This window comes from Diadema setosum, chromosome 14, assembly GCF_964275005.1.
Source record: "Diadema setosum chromosome 14, eeDiaSeto1, whole genome shotgun sequence".
Lineage (NCBI taxonomy): Eukaryota > Metazoa > Echinodermata > Echinoidea > Diadematoida > Diadematidae > Diadema > Diadema setosum.
Genome location: NC_092698.1, coordinates 37571234 through 37593391, shown reverse-complemented (window position 1 = coordinate 37593391; position 22158 = coordinate 37571234). Strand labels below are relative to the sequence as shown.

At 39.8% G+C, this 22158-nt stretch overlaps 1 protein-coding gene across 1 annotated transcript in view; it reads right to left on the bottom strand.

Moving 5' to 3' along the window:
• Positions 1-722: 722 nt before the first annotated feature.
• The window catches only part of LOC140238336 (uncharacterized), a 63257-nt gene continuing 41821 nt past the window's right edge, over positions 723-22158 (bottom strand). Inside the window, exons 2-10 of the mRNA XM_072318269.1 lie at positions 13511-13565; positions 8780-8923; positions 7073-7389; positions 5270-5416; positions 4470-4605; positions 3398-3490; positions 2037-2459; positions 1585-1704; positions 723-1251 (exon numbers count right to left, since the gene is read on the bottom strand). Of these exons, the coding sequence (XP_072174370.1) occupies positions 1151-1251; positions 1585-1704; positions 2037-2459; positions 3398-3490; positions 4470-4605; positions 5270-5416; positions 7073-7389; positions 8780-8923; positions 13511-13565 (1536 nt within the window). The 3' untranslated portion in view covers positions 723-1150. The remainder of the gene's footprint in view (positions 1252-1584; positions 1705-2036; positions 2460-3397; positions 3491-4469; positions 4606-5269; positions 5417-7072; positions 7390-8779; positions 8924-13510; positions 13566-22158) is intronic.

Here is a 22158-nt window from a genome sequence, read left to right as displayed (position 1 = left end):
TCTATGAAATGAAAACTCTTCTTGCACCTTAAAAACTTATACATAGTAGTGCACGTAAAAATGCAAAAATACCTCTGATGAAAAAAAAGAATGCTTCTATGGCAAAGATGTTGTCAAGGTTTGATGGACCTCGTACTTAGGTAAGAATCAAAATAATTACATTCTTAATATACAACTCAAATTGCAATGAACTGAAAACAAATGAAAGTGCAAAATTTAATAAACCAATCCACTTAATCTTCGTTGCAACAAAATTCAAAATATAAGAGAAATAAATCAAAAGAAAAAAGGAATAGGGGACGGTAGGATGGATCCGCGACGAACAATCATAGTTGCATTTCCCCAGTACACAAGTTACATGAAAGTCATCACAATGTACTACTCCGTAGACACAGGCGTAAGTACTTAGAAAAAGGTGTTTGGTTGTTGTTTCTGTATTTTGGAAGATAGGTGAAGCTATAGAGGTCATATAAAGGCGTAAGTAATGACCTTCTCGCTCTGAACTCTGAGGTGGTGGCGCTATTTGTTCCTAACATGCTTCTCGCAGTGTTTGAGCAAGAATGTAGAAGCAACTCTGAGGGATCAGGCTTTTAAAGGTTGTCACAACACGCACAAATTTGAAGATGACTGATTGTATCCTCAATCTTTCGAACGAACACGTGGTCGTAGATAGACGGTGTTACATGATATTATTTACGAATCATATTTTCTTGACCTCAGAGCCTTAAATTGGAACAACATTGAAATACTGGGCAAATGCTAATAGAAAAATTACGATAGTTTCAAGTAACTTATGGTATTATATTATCCTTCTGTTGTCAATAAATTATTCTAATAAACCCGCGATGACTGGTGTGAATAGGATTGTCAGTCACTGAAGTAATCACTATATTATCATTGTTATGTTATTACAAGATTTTTTTTTTTTTCAGCATGTAAAATGCAGTGCCGTTCTTGAAAATACTGTCCCGTTTCCATAGATACTCCATCTCCTTCCGCTTTTCATTCAAATCACGTGACGCGTTTCCATCCTGCCGTCCCGTTTTTGTTTTTGTTTTTCTCCAACATCCACATGAGAAGGGGCGTGCTTCAAGATGGCGGCTTGCACGCGTTACAGTCACATCAAGCTTTTCCCTTCACATTATACACACTACTCGCTCCTGTCCATGAGTGATCCCTTCGCCGTCTCTTTCCCGCCCTTCGGTAGGTCAAAGGTCAAGCCGAGACTTCGTAGCACATCTTCCGGAATACCTAGTAATTGTAGAAGAGGGGGAATAAAAGGAATTAACAATGTAATGTACTCAACTCAGTTGCAGAAATACAGAAATACGCATTACGCACGAAAACAAAACTCTGTAAAATTGAAATAATGGAATTCGCAGGAAACAGATAACAAAGGGCAACCATGAAAACTAGCCGACCAAAATACAGCTGCAAAATCTATCACTGGTAATGAGTAGAGTTTTTTTTTTACAGATAAGTAAATACCCCTAATAACCAACAATTTCATCTCATTTTAAATGTTTTTAATTACGATCATTAGTGTGTCTCTTTAAAACAATGGATATCAAGCAAATATCTTACTTTTGTCTAGGAGTAATGACATGTCTTTCCAGTCTTGTCTGACTTTGTCATCGATGACGTCATTGGATGGTCCAACATTCACAACAGCCATGCCGCCAGGTCTCTGGATCTTGAGTGATTCTAAAAAAACAAACAAACAAAAAACATAGTAGAAAAATGCAACGCCATTGGGTTAGAAAATGAATATAACCACTCGCACATACACACACGCGCGCGTACACACACAGACACACATACAATCTTTTGGTTCATATGAGTTTTACTCGAAAATATTTGAAGAAAACTTTTTACAAACAAATTCCACCATGCTACAGTTTTATTTTTCCTTGCACAATGTTACTCCCAGATTCCAAGCCTGTTAAAGAAAATATGTTTTAAATATGTTCATAACCTACAAAGACATAAATTCGAATGCATATTGGTATTAATCAAGAAAGAAATCGGCAGCATACCTCCTTTCTCCATCTTGCCGCCCTCCTCCTTGAGTTCGTCTTGTAATTCTTCAGCTAGATTCTCTGCCTCTTCCTCGAGCTCGGCGGCGTCTTCCTGCCCGTTATCGTCTTCTTCTTCGATCTCCTTTACCACTCCGTCTGGACCTGCCTCCAACAACTCCTCCTCAAAGTTCTCTTCAATCACAGGCTTGGTGTCTTCATCATCGTCGTCCTCCTCCTCATCTTCCTCCTCCTCCTCAGCTTCGTCGTCGTCATCGAATTGGTCTTGTTTGACGTCGTCATCCTGTTCGCTAGCCTGAGATGAGAGGCCGACGCTGACACCATTCTCCTCGCCGTTGAGGAACTCGCTCGGCATTCCTTCGGAACTCATGGTCTGCTCACTCCCCTCCCAGTAGCTGTTTGGGAGAAGTTGAACCACCTTGCCTAGGAAGGAGGGCAGAACAAATTCATCAAAATAATATGTTTGTGTTTTTTAGAAATGTGAATATGTGGGACAATCTCGCAGACAATGTAAGACATGACACACCCACTGACGGAATTATCTCTTTAGCCCATCTAAAATCTATCTGAAAGTCAACAATAATCGTTTGAAATTAGATCAGTCAGGTCTTCAATGGTGGACAAAATACACCCTTTTTTGATTTTCATGGAAACGTCAGCCCACTGGAATCGATGTGGTTCTAATAGCATCTGCTAAAATTAAACACACACACACACACACACGATTCTGGGGGTGTGGGATACCGCCCCCTCTTGCCCAATTGTCTCCAGGAAGACATGCAAAAATAGTCCCCTCAAAAACGTTACAAATATCCCTGTCCCACACAAATTAGAAGTGGCGCTACCAGAGATCAGACGCCTGATTGAGAGGGTAATAATAAAAGTGACGGATGGGCGGGGGTATTGAATGGATCGCCGCCGGGTTCTCATATTCCACTCGCGCCTCTCGGGTGCCTAATCAATACTCGGTGTGAAAAGGAGAACGGAGTGGGCGGGAGAGATCTTTTAAAGATACGCATTAAGGTGAAGGAAATGAGCTATGAATAAAATGCGCAAAGAGGATTATGTTAGAAAAAGACGAGGGGCAAAAGCAAAGGTGCGAGAGATTTGCCTAAACGAGGACGAAAACTACACAACCTTAGTAGCTAATGATTCTTTGTTCAAATATTAAAGTTCAGAAGGGAATGTTGGCACACATTTATCTTTGTATCCATTATTAAGACAATCAAAATTTTGGTAACAAAACTGGTGATTTCCTACAAGATTAGCGAAAAACAAAAGTGCGAATTTACAATGAAAGACGCAGCAGAGAAGGAATCAACAACCTAATAGTTGACAATTAGCTTTTATTTGAAACTTACTCATAATCTTGGCGCCTTCTTCCGGTGAAATTTCTCCCTTGGCAATCCGCTGAGCCAATATTTCCGCTATCTGTGCGAGCGCTTGGGAGCTTTCTGTAGAATGACATGACAAAATGAAGATATTTAGAAAGTGCATTTAGAAGGGCAGAGACCGTGACACAAATGATTGTGAAAAGGAGAAATGGAAGAAAGAGAAAGGAAAAAGCTAAAAGAGAATGAGGGGAGAGATAGAAGGAGCAAAAACGAAAGGATTAGATATTACATTACATGTATTTAGTCTGTCTTATGATTAAGTATCTGTCTGCACATTATTGTGCGTATGCGCGCGTCTTACATCAGCATGCTGAAATGTGACATGCAATTTGCTCCCTTTAAAATCTTTGAACGTACACTACGAAAGGAAACGCAATAATCAGTCAAATCTATCTACCTGAACTACATTCATGTGCAAATGACCTGAATTGAATCTACCGGGGGAATTTTGACGAGTATGTGTAGGAGGCCGTCTATTAATCAGGCTGAGTCAGTGTAGTAGAACAGTAAACCTTTCATGGCAATGATGTATGTACTAACTGAAAGGAATTAACTTAGGCATGAGTAAAAGAATTAGAATAGATATCAATAATCTCTCAATATCACGGAAGGTTAATCATGTGGGATCCGAAATAATATGATAAAGATCGATAGTTGAACGAAAAGGGTAATGTTCGTTATTCCGAAGGTTCGTTAAGCCAAAAATGAAAAAAAAAGTTTCTACTGACGAACATTCGGAACCTTATTTCGTTTTCGGATTGGCAAACCTTCGGAATAACGAACCTTTGGAATAACGGAATGTATACCTTCACGAAGTATCCTTACCGAACAGTGTACGCATGTTATTACTCCAGAATTAATGAAAGAAATTAACGTTTTTTTATTCCAAATTAGGGTCCTAACATCATTGTGCTAGAAAGACAAACAAGCAAAAATACAATCAACCCAACGGGATATTTAACCCGAAACGAATGAACAAACAAATAAACCAACAAACATGCATACGTACAGAAGATAACAAACAAAAGAACAAAATTACCTTCTTCCAGAGCTTCTTGGTATGCTTCATAGAGGTTGACCTGTGAGCTGCCGTAAGCGGCGTCCTCCTGATTCAGCATGTTGCCATAGTCGTAGTAGTCGATGGGCTGAGGCTCAGGATCAAAGAGCAATTCCTCCTGAGGTAACCAATAAGAGACAAACACCGTGACTGGTAAACATTCATTAAAAATGTCCGAATGTGGCCTAATTGCACTTTGAATAGGAGCCCAGAATACCTCCAGTAAAAGTTCGACACATAACACGTCTTGTTTGTTCGTTTTCCTTGTCACTTGAGGTCCCTCATTTTCATCTAGATTTTCTTGTTGGCTGTTATTTTCTCTGGTCAACGTTGTATTGAAATTAGATTGTAATCACTCACAAGCAGGAGAGACGTTCGAATAATTACATCTCCATGTTTATCCCCTTAGGGTGTAATTTGTGTTCGTTAGCGGCTGAATGTCTCTTGCAATGTTGTTAACAGTCCCCCTAGTCTACCCTTTACGTAGACAATTCCTCTTAATCATGGTCTGGACTCTTCAAGGTTCTTGGATATTCAAATTGAAGTTAATTCTCCAAAGTCCTAACTTTAGTAGAGTCTCCTCTCACTAATTCCTCTCCTATACTCTCTTTATTCTCTCTCTCTGTTACTTATCACCAGTAATTGCATACTTCAACATGTACAAGTCTATTTTATCGGCTCTCTTCAATACAAGTACCCCTCCTCATCGGATACAGACCTCAAACCAAAACTGTGTGAGGATAAATTTGGTTTATATCAAATAGTTCAATCTGGTAACTTACCAGGGCAATGTCCGGGTTTGCTTCTTCCATTTGAGGTTGGTACGTCTCAAAGAGCGCCCTCGATAGTTCGACTTGTTGTAGCATCAATAGATTTCTCAGCTGTGCTGCCACGGCGTCTTTCAGTTCGTATGCTTGTGACTCGCTTATCTGTAAGAATCAACACAGAAATACATTAAAACTTTGGCATAAGAAAGGATTACCCAACATCGGGCATAGTAACAAAGCACACACATGCATACATAAAACAGACAGACAATAAGGTGAAGGTATAGGCCTAATGGTGTTATTTGTGTGTGGTTGTGTGTACGTGTGTGTGTGTGTGGTTATTATTATTATTTGTTCAGCATTTGCAAGACAATACAAGTGATAAAAGATAAACAAACAAAACAAGCAAAATACAAGGATGCAAGATGTCAGGCTTTCCCTGGTGCTCTTCCCTAAGTTGCCGGGTTATAAAGCAACCAAAATCACTATGGCCCTTGGGCCTCTCCAATCAACTTAAGGAAGCACATTAGGGAATAGTTGAAACACGCGCGCACACACACACACACACACACACACAAACACACAACTTAATACAAATAATTTCAAATTGAGCATGTACACCAGGTGAATTATTGTACATAATACGAACTAGAAATATCACTATGGTGAATGGTATTCGTCCCTCTCCCCATAAAAAGTCAGTCAAGTGTAAAAAAAAAAGTGTTGTAACTTATGACTGAGAGCCTGGCTAAGAGCATAAAACTCTCTATTATTTCTTTTAACTTTTACGATATACAGAATCTAAAAAAATGAAATGAAGCATAATTCACACGTAATATACAATATAGGGGTGACTTTAAAGGTCATCGTACAAAACGGTGATAAATCAGGTAAAAAAACAAGAAAAGAGACGTGCAGTAAAGTGAAAGAAAAGGTGTCTCGTAAAAGCCTTAATGGCTTGAGGAGATAGGATCACATGACTGTAAAGAGATGAGTTACACAAGAATGAAATTCTAACGCTTGTAGGGTTGTTTGTGTGTGGAGCTTAATACTGACTAAAGATTTTAATAGCCCCAACCCCGAGCAGCTCTCTGATGAAAAAAAACAAACAAAAAAACCCAAAACAAAACAAAACAAATAAAAAAACAAAACAAAACAAAAAACGTGTAATATGTTAGGGCGGCATTGAGTGGAAATCTCGACCCGTATGTCGGCTAACACGCCCCCGCTGCTCATGGGACAACTTGCCGACATATATCGAGTTTTTTGGCATGCAAGATCCTCCCATGTCCTGCTCGTCACAGAGTGTACACACAAAGTTGAGTAATGAATGTGTTATGAAATCCACCCACCTCTGTTTCATCCCGACCTTGTTTTTCCTGATCTGTAAGGCCTAATGACCGTGGGTGAAGCCTTTATGGCGTTTCATGATATATCTAATAGACCATCAGAGCAGATTAGCGACCACCTGTCTATAGTGACCACCTGCCTTATATGGACACTAGAAACAATTCCCTCCGAGAGAATAGGCATGTTAACGAACCTGTCTACGGCGGTCACCTGTCTATAGCGGCCACCTGTCTATAACGGCCACTAATTTTCGTCCCCTTTGAGTGGATGCTATAGACAGGTTTGACTGTAGTTAACGAGAACTGGTTATGGTTAAAACATTATTAGACTCTAACATCTTTTTCTTGCGTATCTACGATCGCAATTTGAAGATTTTTACTCAAAGAGTTCTACAGTTATGAGTTTTTAGTCCATTAATTCTGATAGGCCCGATGTTGGTCGCGTTTACAAGACGTTGGCATCACTTACGTAGCCATCGTGGAGAAGTAATCTTAAAGCTCGAAGGAAGCCCGCCGCATCGTCGGTTTCGACCACGAACTTCGCCACTTCGACGGGATCTTGCAGCTCTAGCATGAGTTCGCGGGCAGCTGATGGTGTGAGCATGTATTGGAATTCCTCTTCTGTATCTTCTTCCCCAATTCCTTCATTTAACTCTTCCTCTTCCTCCTCCTCCTCCTCCTCGACCCCCTCCTCCTCATCACCATCATCTGTCAATGTTTGTTCTTCTGCGATGTCCAGTGCCGTGTCATCGAGCTCCTTCTCGCCAGCTTCAATGTTTTCTGTTACTGAAGCACAATGGATGTAAATAATACAAAATCATTGCTGTGCTGGATTGTCTTATTTATGCTTTTAGCCGATTATCTTTAATTTCTGTACATTGTTTACGTACATCAAATTGGCAACAAAAATGGCTCCCTGAAATTACATGAAAGGACAACATGTGTAGGATAGAAAAAAAAAATCGCTGTGTGCCGTCAAGACGCAATTAGCCAAGGTTAGCAATGGTTAGTTATGTGAGTACTGTGTGTTATTTGTTGCTATATCGTTGCTGTCTATCATATGTCCTTCTATTCACTGAAGATTCAAAAGGTCATGAAAATAAATCAAAATATTTGAGTCGCGGCGTATAGTCAGACGCAAATCGAAGTTTTAGTGAAGCGGCAAATTTGTTTACCACATCCGATGATTTTTTTCTTTCTTTCTTCATCAGCCCACTAACTGAAGGTCAACAGTGTCTCTCATTCCACGCTATTCAGCTCTTCATCACTGCGTCACTATCTGTCTACAATAGCAATATACCTTTGTCCACTCTGTTCACATGTTCTCTTTTAGTTGAATCCATATGAAAAAGAAAAGTGTACGCGTGTCTTCACTGTGTACAAAGTGAACCATGAGAATGCGTTTAAGTCCGTGCGCTTCTAATTTATCTGATTACATTTAACGCGCATTCTCGAAAGTGAAACAAAAAGGTGTGGTACTGAAGTAAAAGACTCATAACATGGCCAGTAGCATTCAGAATGGGAAAGGGAAGTCACGTGGATGGTGCAATGAGAGTCACGTGCTTGAACAGACCCGTCAAATACTAGTATTCATGGTAGGCGCCAACTCGTCGTCTGCGCGAAACCTAATTTTTGCTTGTGGGCGAGAGCGCCGCTCTACCAAAATGGATCTCTTATACGTCGCCAGGCCGATACCGTGAAGCAGCGGCTAAAGTTAGTTGTTCAACTCAATCACGGGTGATTATATTTGTTATTCGAGAATCTTACCAAATGTTTCAGGGGATTGGTTAACCCAGAAAGTCTCCGAGGAAAATAACCTGCTTTCTTATTTACATAAAAAAAAAATCGGCAACATTAGTTTATGCACACCTCGAGAGTAAAATAAGTTAATGACAATCTGTCGTATCACAAATTCTTCACAGATGTCGTTATTCCACCGTGTATGCATATACTCTTACGAGTTATCAACCTGTGATATTTGTTTTATAATTTCCTGTAATATGTGGTCTCATTCGGTACATTAGAAAACAAATGTTTTATATGTAGTTGAAGTAAATAAAACAAAACAATATTGCTCTATTGTCTAAAGGTTCTTATTTGCTTCTCATGCAGAGCAATATTAATGTAGGCCTACTCTGTGAATCCCAAGAGAAGTAAAAATTTTGTTTATTCTAACCTTTTTTCTGTCCTTCGTTTTCACTCGTCACTTTACTGTTGTGGTCTACTTGAATGTCTTGGTAATTGATGACCTCTTGACCCATGTCTTCATCTCCTTCCGGCACATCTTCTTCTGGTTCCGTGTCAGCACCTGGACGATCTTCTGCACGATAATGACAATAAAGTCGTATATATCACAATCTCACATTCATGTAATTATATCTTATTCCAAATGAACAGGCGATCAAGTTTACTTTCATTATCATGCTCTTGATCAATGCCATGACACACTTTCTAGTCATGTCAGTGTGATGTAGCTGTAAGTTACGTTTGTGTTGCACAGAAATAAAAATGTACTTATTATTTGTCTTTTCATTTCTAAGCCAGAAGGAGACAATTAATGTAAACAAGTCTCTGAAGGATCCTGCTAAGAAAACAGATTGATTCCACCATCCCTGGATATGTTGAGAAACAAACCACAATTGCGACCCTGAAAGGTCCCCGATCATTGTCAGTACATTGATTGCCGTCTGGTCCAATCACCGGTGGCGCTGTACGGGGCGCAGTTCGCTGCTCCTCATCATCAGTTGGACTCAGTGTTGGACAGGTACGCCCACGCGCCTGCTGGTATTAGGTGCTTCTCAGCAAGATCTCGCCCCAGGCGACTTGTGGTAAGCCGTCTCAATCTACAGCCTGATCCCACACGCGCCCACATGGCTTACTTCTTGTGTCAGCCCTACATTCAAAATGATGCCCTGAAGGGCGATTCTTTCTTCTTCTTTATGTTTTGGCCAACTGAGTTTCTTGTCGATTTCAGTTAGCAGGTGCTATATGTCCGTTACCTTATTGTTGAAATATCGCAAAGGTAAACATTATGGAAAATTGCCCGTTTGTTTGTTGATTCTACATTATCTCAAGGTTGATCGCCATTATTTTTTTTTTTCTATTATGCTATCCAAAACATTATTGAAATAAGGACTGAAGGTTTCACTTAATATTAGAAAACTTCGAAGCTGACTTAGGCCAACTGACTGACATGCAAAAACGGTGTAGTGTAACATGTAATTTTGTCTATAGGCATTGACAAAATACATAGTAAGTGTACTAATCATTACTATACGGCACCCCGTAAGAACAGAAGGGTCCATGGCTCGGAGGTTCGTAAGTGGTTGTTATTTCTATTTCAAACGTAAGATATTGAAAACTCATAAATGTTTACAAAATACAGCTTCAGTGCATCATTAGCTATTAACCGTAATGGGGTAATTGAGGAAATGTTGATAAAGCTAATCCAGAACTATGGCTAATGAGCAGTTGTGTGCGAGTGAGTGTTATGTCTGTGGATCTGTGTGTATCTGTGTGTATGTGTGTGTGTGCATGTTTGGCTGTGAGTATGAGCTGGTGCGCGTGTCCGCACAGGCATTATATGTCTCATCAATAAATCGATTATACACAAAGAGAACATTGCTGGTCGCTGAAACCCCTCAAAATGTCCCCACGTCACATATTTACGTCAGAGATCACCACGGCAACCAATATCGACAGTCAGACGCAAAAACAGAAAGAAAAAAAAAAGTATCTACCACGAGTTTTAATCTTGGAGCACTTTGAAAGCAGGGTGAATGTGAGTGTGTGTGTGTGTGTGTGTGTGTGTGTGTGTGTGTGTGTGAGTGTGTGTGTGTGTGTGTGCTTGTGTGTGCGTGCTAAATTGTAGCCAAAGTCTAAAGTCGTCAAAAAAGCGCTATACGGTCGATTTTGGCACCCAAATGCGATTTTCAATTCTACGCCCCTTTATGAGAATTCGTCTATGAAGCCAATGTAATATCGGTGAATACGGTAGGTAGGGATTGACAATTTCTGAAACAACTACCTGTCATATAACTTGCTATGAAAACAACGCAATTTCTTTCCATCAAACTAAAAATGAGAAACAAGTAAATCTTTAATGTGACATTAAAAATTAAAATCATGTTGTTGTTTCTTTTTTCTCCAACCGCCTCTGTAAATATGCTTAGGTTACCGCGGGGCCAGATATGTATCAATAACCACATAACATTAATCTCGTCTCGAAAATAACTGTGTAACTTAGTATCATATCTTCTTCGTTTGATGATAAAACAAATCTATGATAAGTTATCTTTCCTATCTTTCATGATAATGTTTTTGAAGCCTTTTTTTATCTTTGGTCGTCCCTGTCTAGATGAGATGGTTTCTGGAAGCCATATTGAAACCAGAAGGACCGTCCAACTAGTTTGAAATGAGCATTCCTGACAAAAAATAAGAATCCCCATCAGCCTCTTCCTCCTTTTCGAAAGAGCGGTATGTGGAGGAGGTGATGAGGCAAAAATTTCATTAGGGCGTGAGGTCGACTGAGTAATTTGCTCGTCGAGATAACCCGCCATATTTTCCGGGGCAATTTTAGAGACCCGCTGCGCGTCTCTATACACACACACTCATAAAACTAACCCAGTATTATGCGCTTCCCATTATTGGGAAAAGAGCCTCGCGCCCGTTCACAAGGGTAGACAAACTGAATGAATATCTCACTGAGTATCCCACTTCCATCCAGATATGTATTATGTCATTTTGTCGATCTTATATTAGACATAAAAGTTATGTGATCGTTTGGCCCTTGGCTTAAATATGTACAGACGTATCAATACGGCCTAGAGTTAAGCTTGTTACCGTAACGTTTTGGTTTCTCCACTTTAATGGACTAGCCTTGGGATATAATGGTAAGTAGTATAGCGCTGTGTAAAATGAGGCATGCAATCATAGGGGTTTCTGAATGGTTTTCTATATCTAATGAAATATCGACAGCGCCAGCGCTGCATTTGTTGTATAGGATGATGGACGTTTGATCAGCCCAAGGAGGTATGCCTCGTTGATCATCCTATCCTCACTTTTGAGAATTGTGTCAGTTTGTCCTGCTTTTGTGTCATAATATGCTTTTTCATCGAGTTAAATTTCATTTCTTTTGATAAATACACAAGCAAAATAAAGCTGACGTTACTATCGTCCAGAATGAATCTTCAGATTGTTCAGCAAGACAGCGGCATTGAACCCCAATCATCAAAGGCACAAATGCACCTGTGGAATTCTTTTTGTCCATCCACGTGAAAACTGGCAGCTGTGTGACTAATTACAGCCAGTTGGAACACCATCTCTTATTAAACTTCCTTGGTGAAATCAGGAGAGGTTCGTGGCTTCACATCACTTCTATTAAAGTCCTACACACACGAAAGGACAAGACCCATGGGAGGTACAGTGAGGGAGGTGGGAATGGGATTCGTGCAATAATGGTTAATACAGTGACAATGGATGGGTCCGCTGCTGCTGTCGAGTTGGGGCGTACGCCTGTGTATACCCACCAGGACATTCTACTCGCTGGTGTATGGAATTAATGATTCCAAGTCTTTCATCTATCTTTTTTTTTTTTTTTTGTGCCCACATCTGGTGCATGATATTTCCCTTTTTGTTTTATGTTGGGGCAGGTTTATTCGTGCACCATATGAATTAGATATTTTGCCATCTCTTTGGCGATGAGTTAGGTGTTATAGAGCAAGCCACATTTTATCGCGAATAGACACATTTTTTCAGTCTTGCCTATGTTCTGGTAAAAACGCTTCAAACACCAAAGCTATTCAGGTGTATCCACTTCTCTTTGTCCTTGGGTAACTGTGGCCAACTCTGAAGATTTTCCCATGTTTAATCACGACGTGATTTGTATATTTGGCATCCTACTTTCTTGGTGATAACTAAGTAGTTGAGTAGGTAGGGAATATTTATCTTCAATCAAACTGCCTTATATCTAGATGTAAACTTTGGGTTTCCTCATCTTACGCTATCTGGAAAACTCCTACCATCTGATGTCAAGAACGCTCTCAGGAATCGTTCAAGATGTAAGCTACCTGGTGGAGCTTTATTGAGGGTCTATCTGAACTTTTGATTATGAATGTCTGTAAAGTTACTTTAAAAATGAAAATAGACGTCCATCCCGTTTGATTTCACTGTTAGGCATGGTGAGTCACCTCCAAGTGTTAATTTCTAAGTGGAAGTCCATTAAGCCCTAACATAAACGTGATCCACTACACGTGTTTGCACACTATTACACTTGATGGACACATTCCGTGAGAACACGTGACCAGAGAGGCCAACAATGTATTGACGTGTTTCTGTTACTATGGTGACAAGAGAACAAGGTGGACGAACTTTTCAAGAGAGGGATTTCTCCAGTAGTCACCTGGGAGAGTCTTTCAACCAATTGAACGTTTCAGTGATTCGACCATGGAGATTCTTGTTTCATCGTTAATAATGTTCGCACCTTACTTGACCGTTTCAATAATTCGTGAGTTTGCTAATTACAAGCTGAACGAATTTACCGATGAGATTAGAAAAGAATATTTCTGTACGTAGGAGCCTCTTTCATTTTTCATCCGAGTTTTGTTGACTCTTCCGCAAATCTCTTGTAATATAGCCATAGGAGCTGGGTGTTATAACCAAGAAACTGAGAGGTATTGATTGAAGAATTTTTATGTAATTATTAGCTCTTTTTACCCATTGATTCGAACATCTCAATAAATATCACTGTGTTCATGAAGAATTCAAAATTGAGTGATTCAATTCGCCAGTTGAGAATCGCCCAACCATGAATACTTTAGAAAAGGAAGCAAACAAATAGCTGTCTTTCTTGTTTATTGTTCTCTCAAAAAAAAAAAAAAAACCCTCCCGGCTGGATGCAAAGTCTCACCTGGAACTTGTTTCCCTTGTGTGTCCTCATCTTGTAATGTCAGTGCTGAATCAACCTGTTACAAAGAGAAATAAAAGGAATAAGTCAGTTCGCAATGCAACACATAAAATGCTACAAAAGGCAAACAAACAATAAGCAGACATTTTAAGAATGTAGTTTCCGGTCATTTCATATCTTCATACGATAGCATTTTGGCCGCCAGATGGTTTCGGATAAAAGTAAGATGGTAAAATCTATTCTATCTATAAATAAGACTGTCGTATTGCTTTTGTAATGTTTGTGTATTTCGATGGAAGCTGCCCCATAAATTTTCGCAGGTAGTTTTGAACTTGTATTTTTAGCAATTACGAGGATCACGCATCGATTGCAGTGATGAGTGATGAATAAATACCGCTGCGATGATGCAGTCCGGTGCTTAACGCTCAAAATCTTCATGGAAGTTTGCAGGTGCACGAGAAGGGTCCGAAGCGAAACACAAACATCCTATCAGTGTGATCGGGCAGACGATGGATAATCGTTGTCATGGAGACGGCAGAGTGTTTTAAGGTCATAGAGTGGGCGGGAGCAACTGATGTGTTGCAAGTGCCTATTCGCAGACCCTTGTGCCCGCATCCGCCCGCCCACTATACTTCAGGAAAGAAGACAAACACAACAGAGATCCTAGGTGATGTCTTTTTGGATGGACAAGCTCCTCCAACCACCATTTACTGACCTCCAACAAACGCCCGGCCCTGAAACGTGTCTCGTCAAATATTAACCAAGCGAGTGTTTTTGCGCACGCTCCTTCTTCGCTATAACCTCCTCCTGGTAAATCGATCTTTTAAAGATTTTCGCCTCGTTGGTTGAGTATTATGGCATAACAGAGAACACGATTGAACCTACACCACTTCCACAGAAATTAAAGAATGCTGGTGGTTTAATAGATGCTTCCCAACCACTAAATATAGTTTGTATGAATATTGCAAGGGTCTTTTTTATTTCTTATAAAAGTGTACATTGTTGAAGGGTGTTTTTCTAATAGCTCACAACACTTACAGAAATATTACCGGCGAAGTTAGTAGAAGTATTTGACGTCAATTAAACAATGGATTCGCTTGGAATGAATGTTTTAATTACTGAGTATCGGTGTCACTTTATGCAAGACGTTAAAGATACCTTTACGTTTTACGGCCCGCGTTGTATGAATAATGTTGATTTCTTGAAGCCTTCGTTAATGGCTGCAATTCATGTGATATACCAATATTTATTCTAATAAGCTTTGAATTTCAAATTTCATCACTGTTTCCAATCATCTTCAGTAAAGGTAACTTCGCGTTGCACTGTAGAATTTCTCGTGGCCAATTTCGGAAGTGATAACTACCGAATCAAAAGGAATTATAAAGATCATATTCGAAGTTATTTCCGACGCCCACACATGTGAAGCGAATTATCATAATGACTGTTATACATTCAATCCAGGAGTATCAATAATTTTCAGTCTAGGGTTTTGTGGTTTCGGAGGAAATTACAAACTGTTAGGTATCACTGATGAATATTTTTTTTTTCCAAGGAAACAAATCAACAAGGAGATCGTTCGAGACTATTATGAGAAAAAGACTAAAAAGACTTCGTCTCAGTGAAACAGAAAACACTTAACAGCTAAGATGCATTTGATTACGGGGAAAGTGCTTCTCAGAAGCATACACAAGAGCACTTTGGATAGTGAAGGATATTACCGTTGACGAAAAAGACGAAAAGAATAAAAATACGATGTTACTTGTACATTTTTGGTAAAAACATTGTCAATCCATCCAGTACAACTTGATGGGCACTGCATCCCAGTGGTGATTGTTAAATTAAAACCTGGGCAGTGTTTGCAAGAATGATGATTAATACAAGGGGGGGGGGGGGAAGAAGAGGAAGATGAAGAAGAAAACGAGAAAGAAACAGAAGACGAGAGGTGAAAATAACCGGCCTTTCTTTCATTGAAATGTATCACATTTAATAGGAGCACGTATGCCGAAGTTGCCCTAGATATGCGTGCTTTCAGTGAAGGCGATAGGTTGGTGATGGTTTAAAACCTGCGTGCCCCATATAATTAGCTATACCCCATTGGCTCGCTTAGGGAGGGGCATCCATCAGACATGCAACCCATCATTCTAGGGGGTAAATGAAGCATTCAAGCCCACCCCAACTTGTGGACAGTTGCGAACAATCGAGAGGAAAAAAAAAACCAGCAGGATGGGTTGAGATAATGCAATGCGAGAGAATTAGGGCGCACTGATGGGAATGAAGCGTCAAATTTTGTGTTATGATTTTTATCTATATCTTTCCCATCTTTTGATTCCTTCGTGAATTTATTTCTTGTCACCAGCACAGAAAGTGTTAGTGTGGGGAAAACAGCGCCACGAATTAGGGAGTTCTGATGATGGTTATCATAAAAATGCGTTCCCATGGTGATGGAACAGGCAACCCAAACATTAATTTTGATTTTATATTCCTTCTTGATCAGCTAATCGGACAGTATAAAGCATTTTTTTTCTTAAGATAAAGAGCTCGATTTACGATGTGTGGAAAGCCAAGTCGAGCATGGTGACGAAAGACTGATCGTCTGGTAGAGATTTGGCTTGGAGAAAGGTGCTATTAGAAACACTTTCAAGGCCTGTCACATTATGAGATCCACTCGCTGAATTCATTCCATTCAGTTGCTTTTTTTTTTTGCCTTTGTACTCTTTCACTTTAATAATTACTTGGTTACATTATGAACTTTTATAGGATATTCGCAAATTTTGTATTCATAGATTCCATCTACGTGAAGTATGCTTTGAATCCTCCAAATGTGAAAGTCAAACTTTTTTCCCAAAAATTATTGCTGAATGAATGAACAAATCACGAGTCTCAAAGTCTCATGAGTCTCAAAGTCTCAAATCAGATTTGTTTGGTTAAGTCTTTTTTCAAATGTACCTGTTTAACATAATGGATACAAGTAGCAAGCGTATGAGTAAAATATGTCGTGAATGAGGTAAATAGAATTTGCTGTAATTGCCCTGTATACTACATAGCTTGTTTGGAAGTCGAATAGACAAGCATTCAAAGATAAGAGAGAAAAGCCAAAGATGTGACGAATCTGTCTCACATCTGTGATGAATGGTTTTAGATTGATGGGTACAGGATCAATAATGCACAAGTGAAATTAAAGAAAGAGAATAAAGAATACCCAAAAAAAAAAAACACCTCTAGTCCTGTGAGAAGAGAATTCAGTTTTTACTTTCGGTGCTCGGATTCAAACTAAGTTGATGCATTCTTCAATATCGGTGCGCTGAATTTAAAACAATCACGAGAATTGAGGGTAAAATGTTTTCTTGCATCGCTGAGAGGTAGAGTGGGGTAACTATGTCTGAGAAGCCTGGCGACGTTCCATCCTCTTACACCTCAGCGTGGGCAGAAGTCTGTCCGATAACGACCCAAAATATGCCGAACGACTGGAACGGGGAGATCCGGTATCGACAAGGGAACCCACAGCAGTTCGATTCGAGACTGATTTTTCTGCCTCTTATCTGGCTGCGTGTCATCGGAGCCTACTTAGACAGACGTGCACGGTGTACCTCCGCTCTTTCTCTTCACTATATGCCATAATTGGGAGTGGGAGCAAAATCCACTTTATGTGAATGCTGATTATCGAAGTTCCAGATTTCTCTCTCCAAAACCCTGTGCAGTGGATTGAAGTGGATTGGAATGGAAATTAGACTGTTTTCATAAGCTGAGTCAGGTGGTGTAGAAAAACGGGGATAACAAATAAGCCCCCACAGCCATTACTTCTTTGCTCCTTGTTGATACTGTAATCCAGTATTTTATCAATACTGTGCATCAACAGAGGAATCAAATTTGTTGAGATTATGGACGTCCGAGTACTTCATTAGCTTTTAGATATTGTATATAAGTTTTGCTTGCATAAGCTTTTCACCCTTCATCCCACACCCACCATTATCCCTATACCTGCGGCCATTTTGTCGCATTGCTATTACTCCATATTCGTTGTCAGCATCAGTTTCCGAAAAAAAAAAGTATATATATATATACATAGCAATGCCATGAATAACGGGCGCGCAGAAAAGGCGATGTTTATAGATCATGTTTAGACCACATGACGGAAATAAAACGTAAAAATGATAATAAAAGGGCACATCGATGATATCATTTCTATACAGAGGTGAGAGTTCAGTATATTCACACAACGGATTGACGCTGACCTGTTTTCTAATAACTTCGCCAAAATTGATGTGTTCTTAGCCTCGCTCGCGGACAATATTCCAAGAGTACACGTGAACCATCCCGGCAGTGCATATCGGCAATACTTATAATGGCGCTCAGCGGCAAACAAGCAAAACATTCTACGGGAGCACTGACATTTAGCTCTAAGCGCCAAATTATGAAACCAACTCTTAGAAAGACAATTTTCTGTGCTCCAGTGAAAGCTGACAAATTGAGCCGGGGGGACTACGGGACGCTGAAGCTCCTCTAATCAACGTTAATCACAGGAACAATTAATTATTTGTCGGTGGATTCAGACCATGACGACAGTAAATATACCGTTTTCATATCAGCATTATCGCCATGACCTCCTGCCTGCTATCATAACACATTCCTATATTAAACGTATGGCCAAGCAATCTCAGATAATCGTTTTTGTCCCTTGAACAGACACAGTAGTGTCTGTTGAAGTAGAGTTGCGAGATATTGAAAAAAAAACAAACAAACACATATGTAACTAAAACGAGAGATGCAAAAACGTAACAAGCGTCCTGACAATAAAGAGATTGATAAGGAAGCCTCATATAGATTAAATATTTTGACAACTAGTTTGTCAAATATAATGATATAACAGTTTTCGTAACACACACACACACACAAACACACATGCTTAAAGTGTAGTTCGAGTCAAATATTATCCAATGATTCCAAACAGCACATATAATTATTTTTATTACTTGTCAATCAAATCCATTATTGATAATATTCATGTTTAAAGGCCTAGTTGTGTCCAGAGATTAGTGATTAAATACAACTTTTTGTAAGTTATATCATGCGTCATTTTTTTTTTCAAAGCGTTCGGCGAAGTTTGTACTCTAGATGACGGACATTATGAAAGAAAAGTTTAATCAATTGTCGAGTTGTTTGCAGCAAATCTATATCTTTGTCCTAGCTAATTGTAACCATAAACATTGGGAGTGGGTTATTTTTTTTATGTTGAATTCAAAGAGCGAAGCTGTTATAACGCAACGTTTACTTTGGAATTTAGACCGTGACACTGTTTCCCGCTTATCTATAGTTATGATTTCTCCGATAATAACTACAAGGTATTCCACGTTTACGCCCTCAGTAGGGGTTTTAGACCGAGTTTCCCTCCCCCATAAAAGACTCAAACGATTATCAACACCGCGAGATAATGTCATGCAAACATGTTTAGAAAGTAAAGAAAGAGCAGTGTCATTCTGCGACCAGCCTGCCTCATTCCACCGCCCCCTCAATTTCCTGTGAGATATTTCCCTCTATAAGCGCTTGACATTTAACGACTGACTCAAGTGAAGAAATTGCCTTTGATAGCAGCAACGGCGGCCGAAAGTCCAGGTTTATTAGTCGAACTAAATCCACGTGGAGAGTTGTTTAAGTACGTGTGGAGAGGTTTAGCTCACTTTGAATCTATTCGTTTCATATATTTTACTATGCACATTTGCGAATGTACATTAAGTCTACGATGTTGACGTAACTGCTTTACTCCAGTGTCCTGTGATCCCCGATGAACAATTTTGACACGGCCCGTTAGGAAATTCGTTCCAGGTAGATGCTGACAATTCGCTCGAAATTATTTCTCTTTAACCTCGTTTTACGCGGGCAATCACGTTAAAGGTGCACGCAGGGGAGATAACTTCAGACGACCAGAAATTGTTGGGTTGGCCCCCGCGGAACAATTTGAAACCCGACACAATGATCGCTAGACAGCTTTGCGTTCTGATTGGTCAGTGTTTCTCTTACATGTATTAATCATGTTTAAGCTCAAATTCCCTGCAACTTTTTTTACAAGGTTACCTCGGAAAGGTCTCCCGACATAGTATCTCTCTCGTTTTCTCTTTTTCTGCCTCTCTTCATCTCAATCTCCCCTCTTTTTATGTATTCTGATGTCTCTATCTTTCCGCTCTTTGTCTTCAATCTTTTCTTGTATTTGGGTATAGTTCAAGTACCAACAATTTAATTTTCTTAAATCACACGCCTTTATCCTATACATTATTGACTTCAAACACCTGTTGCTGTACCCACTCATGAAACAGAAAAACAAAAAAAGAATAGCCAAGAGACTTAATGTAAATTTAATGGTGAGTTGAAGAGACAGAGAAGTGTATGCTATCTGGGGAAGAGACGAGTGAGGAAATATCAGAAATAGAAGGTGCAATTGGAATTCTTGAAGCAATGTGCTCTCAATCTATCTCGCCGAGTCGCCGGCATAAAGGTCGTGGCATTTTGGCGAAAGCGGTGGTGTTATCTCCACATGTCATCCAGCTCTCCCTAACTTCGCGGATGAGTTCTAAATTTCGATGGCCATCTCTGGGATAAGTGAATTTGCCACGTCATGCATGTGGTAACAACCGTTACCGCTCTACATATATCATTACTACACCCTCCTATTTCTTCCATCCTTATCTTCATCTTCCTCTCTCTAAGTCCAAGTCTCTCTTTATTTCGTTACAATGAACACTTTTTTTTTTAAATTTCCGCTCTAGACTGATTTTTCTTAGCCGCACTTAACAATGTTAATCTATACTTTAATTAAAATAGAACTGTTGCAGTCAAGCTGGTGGTTCTAGAGAACAAACGTGAAATATGTAATCAGCCATGACCATAGTCAGACATTGAGCGAATTTTACGGGTGCTGGTCGCTATTCAATTCGTTGTACATCTGAATATTATGCTGCTGTAACGATGAGCAACTATATAAATGCCATGGTCGATGGTGTGTATATCTAGAATGACAATTTCCCAACGCGATAAGAAAGTGAAAAATTGCAGTTAAAATGAGGGCAATTCCTGCATCAAAGCCGTTGCATTAATCGATTTCTTGTTAAAAGTTCTGTTCAAAATAAATTGTTCACCAAAGGCATTTGCGTCACCTCTTATGATATTTATCAGTTTCCGCAAACTTTATTACCGCTGTTGCCTTTACCATTCTATTTTCTGCTAGCGAGTCATGAGGCTGCTGAGTATATAGACAGAGTGTTTCACACTCCTGGAGCTGTGAGCTCGATTGCCCTTTTTAAACACCCGAACCCTCTGGAGATAGCAGGACTCACAAAGGGAGGTTAATGCAATTATCCCTTTCCGCCGTCGCATCGCAGTGACGTCTGCCTGCGCGCGTTTCTCCTGCTTACTGGATCGAAGGTAAATTCCGGAATCATACACCGCCCTTCAGCCTCTTCATGCCATTACATCTATATCTTCCTTTTCTTCCCTATTTTTTTCTCATGATTGGACGAAATTTTAGCATCTTACTCTTTTTTTTTCTTTCCAGGTGTTTGTATCATCACGCATAGCATTCTCAGCGGGGACTTGGCAACTCGAGTTCGACGCTAGAGGCGTAAAGGAAGATGGAGGGACACCGGAGAAAGAGGAGGAAACTTGAGATGAGCAAATGGAACAATGGCTGTCAATGGAGAAAAGAACTTTGAACTTTGTCAGAGATGATGTCTTCAAGGTGATGCGACACGTTCTCCTCCCCAGTGGTGACTGAACGTGGCTAGGAGAAATCGACTTTAGATTGGATTTAAAAGAAATTGAATGTGACATGAGACAGAAAAGCAGCAGGGAGAGTGATGTTCTTGAGTGTGTGATGTACATGTATGTGTGTCTGTGTGTTTTTTGTTGGAACATCTTGCTGAATACGTCGGAGGTACAATATGAAATGAGCAACACAGACATACAATTAAATCAAGTCGTGGTTATGAGCTGTACTCTTGGAATGGTAAGATAGTCTTCGTTTTCCATCAAACCCTCTTCAACGAGGCATTTCTGTATTACCCAAGAGCCTTCTCCTGACTACGTGCCGTCACCAGGTCTTTCTCATGGTTTCCATCCGTCCGTTGCCTCGCGTTTCCATGGAAACGGATGATGGTAGTTCATGACATAATGGAACTAGTGGTTACCTTGCTATTCAAACTACCCTACTTTAACGAGGAGATCGGTAATTAATGAAACCGATGATTTACACCCAAGGACAACCAACATTTTGAATCTTCTCCATTTTTGTTTGCTTATTCGATGCTAGTTTGTTTATGGTGGAGTTTAACCAACCAATGTTTGCCCACAGCTGTATACACACAATACATGTAATGCACTCATATCAAAGTACAGGTCCATACCATGTTCAAATTGGCTTCGACGGATTGAGAAGAAGTGGACGAAATCGATGATCGAGCGTTAAGTAAATCATTCCCTAATATAAGAAAGCAATGAAATTTCCACACGTCTTTAATGAAATGCAGTGATACTACTCGCCACCACTTATGCAGATTGGCCGATATAACCACCTCTCAAGCCTCTCATCGACTTGTAAATATTTCAATTTTCTGTATACAATATTCACTAAATATCCTTTTTTAGACACGAATAAATAGGAATTA